Source organism: Ranitomeya variabilis, chromosome 6 (genome assembly GCF_051348905.1).
Source record: "Ranitomeya variabilis isolate aRanVar5 chromosome 6, aRanVar5.hap1, whole genome shotgun sequence".
NCBI classification, from domain to species: Eukaryota; Metazoa; Chordata; class Amphibia; order Anura; family Dendrobatidae; genus Ranitomeya; species Ranitomeya variabilis.
This window is the reverse complement of record NC_135237.1, coordinates 41523116-41537380: the sequence shown is the minus strand read 5'-3', so window position 1 is coordinate 41537380 and position 14265 is coordinate 41523116. Positions and strand designations below refer to the sequence as shown.

The 14265-nt window shown below is 42.0% G+C and overlaps 1 protein-coding gene across 8 annotated transcripts in view; it reads right to left on the bottom strand.

The window, feature by feature from the left end:
* Positions 1-14265, bottom strand: part of CACNB2 (calcium voltage-gated channel auxiliary subunit beta 2) — a 334276-nt gene that overhangs the window by 8186 nt on the left and 311825 nt on the right. For all 8 annotated transcript variants that reach the window (XM_077268315.1, XM_077268311.1, XM_077268318.1 and 5 more), the window contains 3 exons: positions 6921-7030; positions 2911-3062; positions 2641-2736 (listed from right to left, as the gene is read on the bottom strand). In XM_077268315.1, the coding sequence (XP_077124430.1) occupies positions 2641-2736; positions 2911-3062; positions 6921-7030 (358 nt within the window). The remainder of the gene's footprint in view (positions 1-2640; positions 2737-2910; positions 3063-6920; positions 7031-14265) is intronic.

Sequence of the window (14265 nt, the reverse complement as noted above, 5' to 3'; positions counted from 1 at the left end):
GGCCACAATCCATAGGTATTTTTCAGTTTTCATGATACCTTGCACACAGTCAAGTCACCCAGTGCAAAAGGCATCAAAACACCTTGTGAACCTCCACCATATTTGACTATAGGTACTGTGTTTTTTTCTTTGTATGCCTCATTCCATTTTTGGTAAACAATAGAATGATGTGCTTTACTAGAAAGCTCTATCTTGGTCTCATCTGTCCATAAGACTTTCCCAGAAGCATTTTGTCTTACGTACATTGTGGCAAACTGCCGTCTGGCTTTTTTATGTTTCTGTGTCAGCAGTGTGGTCCTCCTGGGTCTCCTGCCATAGCATTTTATTTTATTCAAATTCATTCAAATGTTGACAGATAATTTGCGCTGACGCTGATGCACCCTGAACCTGCAGAACAGCTTGAATTTCTTTGGAACTTGATTGAGGTTGCTTATCCATCCGGACTATTGATACTGCATTGCAACCTTTCAAAAAAATTTTCTTTGCTGTCCATGCCTAGGGAGATTAGCTACAGCGCCAAAGGTTGTAAAGTTCTTGGTTTTGTTGTGCACAATGGACAAAGGAACTTCAAAATCTCCGGAGATAGACATGTAACTTTGAGATTGTTGATATTTTTCAACAATTTTGGTTCTCAAGTCTTCAGACTGTTCTCTACCCCTCTTTCTGTTCTCCATGTTTAGTGTGGTGCACACACAGACACACAATGCTAAGACTGAGTCAAGTTCTCCATTTTTTTTATCTGACTTCAGATGTGATTTTCACATTGCCCACACCTGTTACTTGCCACAGGTGAGTTTGAATGAGCATCAAATGCTTGTAACAAAGTTGCTTACCCACATTTTTGAAGAGTTGCCAACAATTTTGTCCGGCACATTTTCAGGGGATTCTGTGAAATGATATCCAATTTGACTTTTTCTCTGTTTTTTTTTTTTTTTGCATTGTTCCAAAACACACAAAGGAAATAAACATGTGTATAGCAAAACATTAATCATGAGCAAAAGTGCTGGGATAAGGTGTTATCCGATCATGCTCAGGTGCTAACCGAGTGACTTCGGCGTGCTTGAATAATATGTTCGAGTCCCCGCGCCTGCCTGTCTCACGGCTGTTCGACAGTCACAACACATGCAGGAATTGAGTAATTGCAATCATTTTCCAGGAATAATACTTCATTTTCTGGAAAAATGTCGAGTGCCAATACTTTTGGCCATGACTGTACTGGTACAAATTGCCTTTGTACCAGTTGACCTCCGGTGTAAATGATTCATATTGGTTTACTATATAATCCTGTATCATACTGGCGGCTCATAGAGAAGCTGCCGCCTACACACAACTTGTTACCAGCTCAGATATTCATGAGACTGAACCCAGACCTCAACCCACAGGAGACGAGGCCCAGACATAAGGACAATTACAAGGTAAAATCCCCATTGCTAAATTAATCTGCTCTTTAAATTGCTTTTTGTTGACGGATCTCAGAGCAGGGAACTCGAAGACCCCATTTGCATGGTGGTTGGATACCCAATGCTAGTTAACCCCTTCACCCCATTCATTTTCAATCGTAATTTATTTTGTTTGCCATGGAAAAAACATTTACGTGTTATTAAAGCTGTCCACACATGGACTGATGCCTTACAGACACCGACCGTACGACCGGCCCCCGAGGTCTACTGGGCTGCTGGTCTGCCGTACCAGGCTCTGCCACTTAGATATGGAAGTTGCAGGCCATGGGCGTCCTTCATTCTGATGACCACTGAGGGTATGCCATCAATGTAAAGTCCTGGAAGATCGCGAAGACTATGTTCAGAACTTTTTTTTTTCCAGTAGAGCCTAAAAGGGTGGATCCATTCCTGTCCATTACTGACTAAAAAATAACCCCCACGTGCCAGAACTTGAAGACACTCAAATAGGTTGTTTTGATCAGTAAAGACCCTACAGCTTTTAGGCTGTGTTCACATGTTGTGGTTTTTCTTTTGATGAGATTTTCTGCAATTTAGTTAAAAAAAATTTTCAGGTCTAGAGTGTTCATATTAAAAAAAAATCTCAACATGTAAAAATAGCAATTCTATAACTATCCAATGTGCCGTTCCTCTGTTATTCCTCCTAGAAATGTAAAAATAAATTGACAGCTGGGTGTTACCAAATATAAGCGGGCTCCTACAGAGGCCAAGTAGCACAAAGTTCAGGCCGGCGGTGCTCTGACGCTGCTGGGCCAAACTGTCAATCAATCAGGAGCACACAGCTCCCAAGAAGCAGGAAGGCGGGAGGCAGGGGAGCGGCGTGCTCCTGCACTGCAATTATCAAACAACCCCATAAGGTGCCCTGTTATAAAGTGACCGTACGACGGTTCAATCTAAGTCGTGTGAAGCAATAGAATAAAAGAAACCTAGAACATGATAGAAATAAAAACACAAAAAGAACTTCAGTTAGCCATTAAAAGGTATCAACCACTGAGGACTCTCAATTCTAAATATTTTTCTAAAAAGAACTTCTGACACTAATAGTTTAGTGAAAATCTTGCGGTAAAATTCTAGTTCTTCATCTCCTGATTTTCTCCCTATTTTCGTTCACATCTCCGACGATCTAAAAAAATGCAAAAGTGAAGGAAAGGAAGGGGCAGATGACATAATATGGAAAACTTACCGGAGGACACTGCGCTAGTTTGTCAGCCGCCACCATTTGGACATTTAGATGTTTAGCCTGAGATTTTCCTCTGGATTTTATCAACCTTTGTAAAACCTGGAAAATAAGAAAGAAAAAAAAACATCAACTAAATAGATAAGATATAAAACTAGGTTAATACAAAGTTTGTAGTCTTCATTGATGGTGTAGGGGAATGCCGAGTTTTGCGGTCTGGCCCTATGATTTCTGCGTTCCAGTTTATGATCTTTGTAATAAAGCCATGGGGCTTACCTTCGGAGAAGAAATCTTGACATAAACTATAATGGGGGCTAGGGAGGTTTTGCTAAGTTGCGTTGGATGGTTTATGGTGTCGGCATCTAGGACTACGAGCTGCAACGTCCTGGCTAGTTCAAAGATTCGCTCAATTTCACTCTGAACTTCCGCTGCCAATAAAAAAAGAATGAAAGAAAACCAAAATTACTTGTGTGCAATCAACACAACCGGTTACATCTGAGTACAGTTCGGTGACGCGTTTATCCACTTGTGTTTTCCGATTGTTTTTGCTGCGGATCGATATCTAATGTCTACGGCACGTTCAAAAGATCCAATCATTTTCATATCAAACTTCCTGTAAGGCTGTTAAAAGCGGTTTTAAAATAATTTAGACCTTTTTTTAACAAATAAAAATACTTTTTAATAACTTTCTGCTTTTTCTTATGCATCCTACTGCTGTTACTGATCCATGCCGCTGGGGCACTCATTGGACAGAATAGATCTTCTTCCCTCTCTGGTAGCTGACAATATTGGCAGGCTCAGCCGACAGTGTCGATTTTGGATCCTTTTGTTCTTGGCGAGATAATCAGACACAAGAGGAGTCCGGCCTTCAACCAATTATCTATTCTCCATGTATATAATAAAGTCATTTGTAACACGACCACCACAGGCCCTCAAACACATGCAACAATAACACTGTAGAAGTTTAAACAGCAAATTTTAAGAGCGTCCTATAAAAAGTTATAAGGTATTCCTAACGATATCCTTAAAGGGAACCTGTCAGCACATTTTTACATATGAAAGTAGTGGTATAGCTGGTTAAGGGCTTGTCCCCCAATAACAGCGATACCTTTTTCCTAGAGATCTGATGTGCCAGTCATGAGAAATCTAGTGTAGAAGTCATATGCAAATTAGACCGTTAGCACATGGGGGCGTGTCACTGCCCTGTGAAGATGCAGCCTACATGAATTGACACGCCCCCAGTGCACTTCCAGGCTTCTACAGGAGATTTCTCATGACTGGTACATCAGATCTCTACAAAAAAGGTATCATATTTATCGGGGAGCAAGTTTCAATACAGACAGATATATTATTACTTCTATAAGTTAAAAAAATGCTAACTGGTTTCCCATAAATGAGGAGCAAAAGCCATCAATGACACCAACCATGTTATTGCTATAAGGCTAAGTTCAAACTTGCATATTTTTGGTCGGTGCACTGCCCTTCTCTGTCACAGACTGCATATGGACACAATTTTCAAACAGGACTAGTCCACAAAGTTCAGAACTTGAGTAAACTTTTCCTTAAGGTATGTGCACACAATGTTTTTTAAGACCCGGCATGCCTGCATTTTTTTTAAGCAAAAGACACTCTAGGCAAACAACGGCCCTGTCTTTTGCTGCCAGCATCTTTTTTTTACATGCTATATATAAAATAGTGTCAGCTTCCAAGCAGAGCCTTGCCGTAATAATGGTCCGGTCACTGCTTTTGGCCACTTAATGGCTTTCGAAGCCTGATGCGGTTAAAAGAAGTGACAAAAGATGGAACCTCTGCACAGCAAGTAGTTTTGCAATTCCTGCGTATATGTTTATTCTCTTTCATGCTTTTGTAGTGCTTTTTCAGGTGGGTTCCAGGTGGAATTTCTCTGCAAAAAAATGTGTGCACAAACCCATTGCCGGCAGGTAGGACTGTAGTAAAGTATGTGGCTCTACATGTAAAACAAATTTTGATGCCACCTATTCCTCCCCCTTACAGTTTTTAAATGATACTGTCATATAGTGCCACATAATACCGTAATGAAATCCACAAAACGTGCCAATGCCGTTTATTACTCCCACTCAATGTTTTGATGGACAGGCAAAATTAATACATTTGTCAAAATGTTTTCGGAGCAGACATCATGTCAAAATCCATTTCCATTCCCACCATTATGTCCCAGTGAAATGAACTGCACATGACCATATTTTTGGTATGAGTGCTATCCGACAAAATATCAGATCGCACTTGGACCAATGTTAGTCTAAGAGGCTGTGCACATGTCTGATTGTTTCCTCGGGCAGAGCCGGTCTGATGAAAAAAAAAAAATCACAGCATGCACGGATTTGGTCCGATATACGGATCGCACCCAGCTGTGCAAGTCAATGAGTCTATGCAAAACATCGGACTGCACTCTGATGACATCTGAGTGCAGTCCGATTTTCACAGACTGACACAATAGAGAAGATAGAGAGCTTTTTTTATCTTCTCCTCAGCCGAGAAAGCGGTTTTTATCTGTTTTGTATAGTATTGAGCTTTTCAGTGACCTGCTGTTTCTTTTATTATATTACCATGTGTATTTTTTATTACTTTTGCTCGATTTACTTCAACTGTTCTTAGACAAAAACATGCTGAGGATTGTAGTTGCACAGCTAGAATAATTCAATGGTAGCTGAAACCAACGGTCTGAAGTCTTGAGCAATCTGATATACCTATACTGTAAGGGTTCTCATAGTAAACACATGACACACGCACAATGTAACACCTAAACAGGACCTGTCATAAGATCTAAAGTTACCAGTTCTCACTCCTACTTTATTCCCATTGCTCTTCTTAATAGTCTTTTCTTTTTTTTTTTTTAAATCTGCCTTACGGTTTCAAAGATATGGTTCGTGTTATTTCAGGAGTGTGGCTCACAGGATCCTCTGGGGCGTGTCTTTAGGCTACTCTGCATATTGACACTGTTAGCCACGCCCCTTAGGAATGCTCATAAAAAGTAGCACAAAATAAAACGTTCTATATCTTTGGGACTGTATGGCGGATTTGAAAAAAGAAAACGGCGGAATACTCAAGAGAGAGGCTGGAATAAAATATGAGCAAAAACTGGACAATTTTGACCTGCTGACAAGTCCTATTGAAAGGAAATGCGCCACAGTTATAATGTAGACAGTCTTCTACAATCGCCGTTCGGCCGGCACTATGCTCTACATTATACTCATGCCTGCAGCGTTCGGAGGGAGGACAATGGGTCTATATAGGTATCACTCCACACACAGAAATCAATACACTGCAAGCACAATACAGTGTATCAAGTACATACCAAAACCATCTGAGGTGGGAGGGCATTAATGGAGAGAACAATGACATAAACTAAAACCATTATGAGGAACACATGCAGATTGGGGGAGATATCACTGGTGTGTGTATGAAATGGGGTGCCAACATGAAAATAGGGGGGCAACTAAATAGACACATGACTGCAAACATCTCACATTACCGACACTGTTAGGAGTACAGTTGCCAAAACATGGAATACCCAAGAAACACTTAGCTGCTGCCGGTGTTCATCTTAGCGTGACCAGGAAAATTATACATTTCTCGCTACCAGCAGCTGCCACTAGGGGGAGCTCAGTGCATACAGATTTATACAGCACCCAATGAGTTACATGGAAGCTGTATACATTTATATGCCGATGGATCCCCATAGCTAATCAGAATTGTATCATTAAAATGTAAGAACAGTATAATGTAGAGACAGAGACCCTGATTCCAGCGATGTGTCAGTTACTGGTCTGCTTACTGTAGTTTTGATAAAATCACTGCAGGTGATTATCACTAGAGGACTAGTAAACCTCCATGTAGTCCTCCATATTCATGAGCTCTGTATAACCCACGCCCCCACCAATGATTGGCAACTTTCGGCCTTTGCATAATGTTCACGGAAACTAGCCAATCAGTGGTAGGGGCGTGGTTATACAGGGCTCAGCATTCAGAGAGATGATAGATCTGCAGCAGAGAAAACAGTGATTTTAATCAAAACAGCAGCAAACAGCCCAATAAGTGACACATTACTGGAATCAGGGTCTCTGCCTCCAACTCATGCTGCACTCAGATTACATAGCAAAAACCTATTGACAGATTCCCTTTAGGGGCTACTTGGTTTCACCCTTGTAATACCTATAGAAATAAAGCAGACTATCCTGTGAAAAATAATACAATAATTAAGTATTATTGAAAAAAAAATAAACGAGAAGAAACTGAACAGAACTTACCTAAACTTGACCGTGTATTGGACCTTTCTATAATTGCATGTTTACTTGGATTATTTAATACTGAACGTTTGGCAAGTGAGATGTCAGCAGTGACCCGAGTAATGGATATTCTGGAAAAAAATAAGGTAACACAAATCAGTGACTACAGTATGATTATTATTGGTTACACAAAAAAAAAATACAAAATACAAAATTGAAAATGCCTGCAACCACCACAAGGGGGAGCATAGGGGCCTATTGTATAATGTATGCAGAAAGCTCCTAAGCTCCCCCTAGTGGTGGCGACAGGTAGACGGAAGTGTGTATTTTAATGGTACAAGTAGCAAAGTATTATATGAAGAATGAAGGAGACCCAGGCACTGTAAAGATATGTTATAAAGTCAATCAGCATACAGTAATATAATATAATATATATTATATACAATACGGTTCCAAAGTTTAGGGTCACCCAGACAATTTGGTGTTTTCCATGAAAACTCATACTTTTATTAATCAAATGAGTTGCCAAATGAATGTAAAATCTAGTCCAGACATTGACAAGGTTCGAAAAAAAGATTTTTATGTGAAAAAATAATTTTCTCCTTCAAACTTTGCTTTCGTCACAGAATGCTTCCTTTCCAGCAATTCCAGCATTGCAGACCATTGGCATTCTAGCAGTTAATTAGCGGAGGTCATCTGGAGAAATTTCACCCCATGCTTCCAGAAGCCCCTCCACAAGTTGGTTTGGCTTGATGGGCACTTTTTGCACCATACGGTCAAGCTGCTCCCACAACAGCTCAATGGGGTTGAGATCTGGTGACTGTGCTGGCCACTCCATTACAGATAGATACCAGCTGCCTGCTTCTTCCATAAATAGTTCTTGCATAATTTGGAGGTGTGCTTTGGGTCATTGTCCTGTTGTAGGATGAAATTGGCTCCAGTCAAGCGCTGTCCACAGGGTATGGCATGGTGCTGCAAAATGGAGTGATAGCCTTCCTTATTCAAAATCCCTTTTACCTTGTACAAATCTCCCACTTTACAAGCACCAAAGCAACCCCAGACCATCACATTACCTCCACCATGCTTGACAGATGGCGTCACACTCTTCCAGCATCTTTTCAGTTGTTCTGCATCTTATAAATGGTCTTCTGTGTGATCCAAACACCTCAAACTTGGATTCGTCAGTCTATAACAATTTTTTCAATCTTCCTCTGTCCAATGTCTGTGTTCTTTTGCCCATATTAATCTTCTCCTTTTATTAGCCAGTCTCAGATATGGCTTTATCTTTGCCACTCTGCCCTGAAGGCCAGCATCCCGGAGTCGCCTCTTCACTGTAGACGTTGACACTGGGGTTTTGCGTGTACTATTTAATGAAGCTGCCAGTTGAGGACATGTGAGGCATCGATTTCTTAAACTACAGACTCGAATGTACTTGTCTTGTTGCTCAGTTGTGCAGCGGGCCTCCCACTTCTCTTTCTACTCTGGTTAGAGCCTGTTTGTGCTCTCCTCTGAAGGGAGTAGTACACACCGTTGTAGGGAATCTTCAGTTTCTTGGCAATTTCTCGCATGTAATAGCCTTCATTTCTAAGAACAACAATACACTGTCGAGTTTCACATGAAAGTTCTTTTTTTCTGGACATTTTGAGAGTTTAATGGAACCAACAAATGTAATGCTCCAGATTCTCATCTAGCTCAAAGGAAGGTCAGGTTTATAGGTTCTCTAATCAGCCAAACTGTTCTCAGCTGTGCTAACATACTTGCACAAGGGGTTTCAAGGGTATTCTAACCATCCATTAGCCTTCTTACACAGTTAGCAAACACAAAGTACCATAAGAACACTGGAAACGGGCCTCTATACACCTATGACGATATTGCATTACAAACCAGACATTTGCAGCTAGAATAGTCATTTACCACATTAACAATGTATAGAGTGTATTTCTGAATCATTTAATGTTAGCTTCATTGGAAAAACTGTGCTTTTCTTTCAAAAATAAGGACATTTCTAAGTGACCCTAAACTTTGGATTGGTAGTGTATATATACTGTGTATATATATATATTACTAAAAATAAATATTGTCACCTAACCAGTATATTGCCCGCCCTGGTTAGGTGATCTATGTTATTTTTGGGACAATTCCTCTAACATGAAAAAAGTCTAACTATGCCCACAAACCAAAGCAAGATCTATAATGACATCCTATTTTTGAAGTTAGAAGAAATATTTTGGAAATTGCATAAATCACAATATCTCAATATATTGTAATTATCAGAATTGTTCTTCAGATCAGCAGGAAAAATCCAAAAATGGAGAGAGGTGCTTATATATCCACCACAGTTTCCCTTAGCTATAGATGGTCGTATACAGGCTGCAGACTGCCGACAACTGTGGAATACACAGACTGCCGCCTCCTATTTTCAGACCCCCCCCCCCCCCCCCGCTGATAATGGAAGTGATTTCGATAATAACATTTTATTAAAACAGAACTCGGAGCGGCCCTTGTTTTATCGCTGTGCACTTCTTGTTTCTCCCTATGCCATCATACTGCCCTCCTGATCTCGTGTGTCCTCTGGTAATTGGGTGCAGGAAGTACTTTCGCAGTCACCCATGCTTTACACATACTGTATGTATAGTAGATTTTTTTTCTTACATTCTCATTACTATTTTCACTTTATCACTAGTCCAGTCAGTCAGTCTCGCTAAAGCTGCTATGTTTTTCTAATCATGGACAAACCTTTGAGGACATTCTGCCCTTAGTTGTACGTTTTGAAGAAGCACATTTTTTTATTTAATTATCCTTTAGTCATTAGAAAGTTATTCATTTTTGTAATATACTTTATTACTTTATTTTCCTTCTTTCTCTTCCAAATACGCTCTGGTTGTGCTCCTTTAGAAGTTCCTTTTAACTGCTGCTCATCCAACATCTGTACAATGCATTCAAACAGTCTGTGTACAGGACTTTTCCTATCCAAGAATGGGGATGGGGAGCACAAAACCTCAAACAGGAAAAGTTCCATACACAGACTGTATGAATATAATGTACAGATGTTGCCGAGTAGCAGTTGAAAGCAGCTTATAAAGAAGCATAAACTGGACACTGACACAGTACTGCAGTGTAGTGTTTGGGAGACATGGGGGATGAAGTTTATTAGAAAATTCATAATTTTGCAATGCCTGGAGGATAATTAGAAAAAAAATTACAGTTACTCTTTAACCCATCAGCTGCACAGTCAATAGCAACTAAGTAGTTTGACAGAACCAGGGGGCTCCCTCTGTTATCCCATTGATTGTAATAGTCTTCATATCAGTATATCAACCATAAAAAGCAAGTCCTCAAGAACTACAGAGCCAGTCTCTGTGCTTCCTGCTTTGTCTCTTGATGGATATGTGACCACTGCAGTCGAACAATAGGCCAAGAATATTGGCTGCAGCAGTCACATGTCCACTGAGGCGGGACAAGAACTACAAAGCCACCTTCTGTGCTTCCTGCTTTGTCTACATGGGTATGTGACCACTGCTGCCAATCACTATCTGTGCATCTGGTCCACCCTTAATTCTCTGACCAAGATGAGCAGAGACCACTCCTCTCTGCTCCACACCTGAACGCTAGAGTTGAGCGACTTTCATTTTTTAAAGATCGATTCGGGTTTTGTGAAACCCGATTTTGTCCAGAGTCGAGTCGAGTGCAGTCGGCCGATTATCGCTAAAAGTCGGGGATCGACCGAAACACGAAACCCAATGCAAGTCAATGGGGAAGCATAGTCGGCAGTGAGTGGAGGCCAGGAAAACACCTACAGTGCCCATTTTAATGCCAAAAACATCCATTCTTGTTTCTGAAGCTTGTCAATCTTAATTAACTTTATAATAATAGTTGGGCATAGGGAATTGGGGGTCATTTGGCAAAAGTTGTGGGGGGAGTAGGGCTGGCTCAAGTTTTTCGTGGGCCCAGGAAATGCGGACTACATCACGGCGGTGTTGCAGGGAAAGGTAAGTATTTCAACGTTGCAAGTGCTGTGATCCTGAGCAAGCAGGGGGGGCCCACTCGTTCGCATTGGCACTGGCACAGGGCCCCTCAAAGTACAGCGGTGTGTTTGCATGGCGGGGGCGCCTCCCACCAGCAGCGACACTTTTGCGTACTCTGAGGGGCCCTGTGCCAGTGACGTCGCCAACGAGTATGCCCCCCCACCTGTTGAAGGAACCTGCACTTTCATCTGCACCTTCCTCTCTGTCCCTGTGTAAGGTGGTATAACATGCGGGAAGGGGAACCTTACTTTCAGCAGGGTCAGATTCTGCCTGTGTAGAGTATAAGGGGAATGTAGTGGTCTAGGTCAATGTACCAGCAGACTCATCTAGCAGTGGCTGGGCAATGGGCAGGATGAGGAGGAAACAAATATAGGGCCAAAGAATAAAGTAGGCTAAATGCAGTTCAAAATTGGTAACAGGACTAAACAGGCGGCATTGCTTTGTTCAGTGGAATAGCAAACCCAAGAGCAGCAGACACTGTTTCAAGGGCCTAACCACACTAGTAGGCCAAATGCAGTTTAATATCTGATAGTATAGGGCGAAAGCCAGAATGTGGAAGCTCAGCTTTGTTCAGTTGAGGACAACACCAGGCAGGGGCAGACAGACACCTTTAGTAGGCCGGAACAGCCAATTTTTTTAAAAAACAGCAGTTAGTAAGAGGCAGAAGGTAGAAGCTCAGCTTTATTCAGTTGAGGACAACACCAGGCAGGGGCAGACCCCTTTAGTAGGCCGGAACAGCCAATTGCATTTTTAAAAATGGTAATTTGGAACAGAAGGTAGAAGCTCAGCTTTATTCAGTTGAGGACAACACCAGGCAGGGGCAGACATTCACCTTTAGTAGGCCGGAACAGCCAATTTTTTAAAAAAACAGCAGTTAGTAAGAGGCAGAAGGTAGAAGCTCAGCTTTATTCAGTTGAGGACAACACCAGGCAGGGGCAGACCCCTTTAGTAGGCCGGAACAGCCAATTGCATTTTTAAAAATGGTAATTTGGAACAGAAGGTAGAAGCTCAGCTTTATTCAGTTGAGGACAACACCAGGCAGGGGCAGACAGACACCTTTAGTAGGCCGGAACAGCCAATTGCATTTTTAAAAATGGTAATTTGGAACAGAAGGTAGAAGCTCAGCTTTACTCAGTTGAGGACAACACCAGGCAGGGGCAGACAGACACCTTTAGTAGGCCGGAACAGCCAATTTTTTAAAAAAACAGCAGTTAGTAAGAGGCAGAAGGTAGAAGCTCAGCTTTATTCAGTTGAGGACAACACCAGGCAGGGGCAGACACACACCTTTAGTAGGCCGGAACAGCCAATTGCATTTTTAAAAATGGTAATTTGGAACAGAAGGTAGAAGCTCAGCTTTATTCAGTTGAGGACAACACCAGGCAGGGGCAGACATTCACCTTTAGTAGGCCGGAACAGCCAATTTTTTTAAAAAACAGCAGTTAGTAAGAGGCAGAAGGTAGAAGCTCAGCTTTGTTCAGTTGAGGACAACACCAGGCAGGGGCAGACAGACACCTTTAGTAGGCCGGAACAGCCAATTTTTTTAAAAAACAGCAGTTAGTAAGAGGCAGAAGGTAGAAGCTCAGCTTTATTCAGTTGAGGACAACACCAGGCAGGGGCAGACAGACACCTTTAGTAGGCCGGAACAGCCAATTGCATTTTTAAAAATGGTAATTTGGAACTGAAGGTTGAAGCTCAGCTTTATTCAGTTGAGGACAACACCAGGCAGGGGCAGACAGACACCTTTAGTAGGCCGGAACAGCCAATGGCATTTTTAAAAATGGTAATTTGGAACAGAAGGTAGAAGCTCAGCTTTATTCAGTTGAGGACAACACCTGGCAGGGGCAGACAGACACCTTTAGTAGGCCGGAACAGCCAATTGCATTTTTAAAAATGGTAATTTGGAACTGAAGGTTGAAGCTCAGCTTTATTCAGTTGAGGACAACACCTGGCAGGGGCAGACAGACACCTTTAGTAGGCCGGAACAGCCAATTGCATTTTTAAAAATGGTAATTTGGAACTGAAGGTTGAAGCTCAGCTTTATTCAGTTGAGGACAACACCTGGCAGGGGCAGACAGACACCTTTAGTAGGCCGGAACAGCCAATGGCATTTTTAAAAATGGTAATTTGGAACTGAAGGTAGAAGCTCAGCTTTATTCAGTTGAGGACAACACTTGGCAGGGGCAGACAGACACCTTTAGTAGGCCGGAACAGCCAATTGCCTTTTTAAAAATGGTAATTTGGAACTGAAGGTTGAAGCTCAGCTTTATTCAGTTGAGGACAACACCAGGCAGGGGCAGACAGACACCTTTAGTAGGCCGGAACAGCCAATTGCATTTTTAAAAATGGTAATTTGGAACAGAAGGTAGAAGCTCAGCTTTACTCAGTTGAGGACAACACCAGGCAGGGGCAGACAGACACCTTTAGTAGGCCGGAACAGCCAATTGCATTTTTAAAAATGGTAATTTGGAACAGAAGGTAGAAGCTCAGCTTTACTCAGTTGAGGACAACACCAGGCAGGGGCAGACAGACACCTTTAGTAGGCCGGAACAGCCAATTGCATTTTTAAAAATGGTAATTTGGAACAGAAGGTAGAAGCTCAGCTTTACTCAGTTGAGGACAACACCAGGCAGGGGCAGACAGACACCTTTAGTAGGCCGGAACAGCCAATTTTTTTAAAAAACAGCAGTTAGTAAGAGGCAGAAGGTAGAAGCTCAGCTTTATTCAGTTGAGGACAACACCAGGCAGGGGCAGACAGACACCTTTAGTAGGCCGGAACAGCCAATTGCATTTTTAAAAATGGTAATTTGGAACTGAAGGTTGAAGCTCAGCTTTATTCAGTTGAGGACAACACCAGGCAGGGGCAGACAGACACCTTTAGTAGGCCGGAACAGCCAATGGCATTTTTAAAAATGGTAATTTGGAACAGAAGGTAGAAGCTCAGCTTTACTCAGTTGAGGACAACACCAGGCAGGGGCAGACAGACACCTTTAGTAGGCCGGAACAGCCAATTTTTTAAAAAAACAGCAGTTAGTAAGAGGCAGAAGGTAGAAGCTCAGCTTTATTCAGTTGAGGACAACACCAGGCAGGGGCAGACCCCTTTAGTAGGCCGGAACAGCCAATTGCATTTTTAAAAATGGTAATTTGGAACAGAAGGTAGAAGCTCAGCTTTATTCAGTTGAGGACAACACCAGGCAGGGGCAGACAGACACCTTTAGTAGGCCGGAACAGCCAATTGCATTTTTAAAAATGGTAATTTGGAACAGAAGGTAGAAGCTCAGCTTTACTCAGTTGAGGACAACACCAGGCAGGGGCAGACAGACACCTTTAGTAGGCTGGAACAG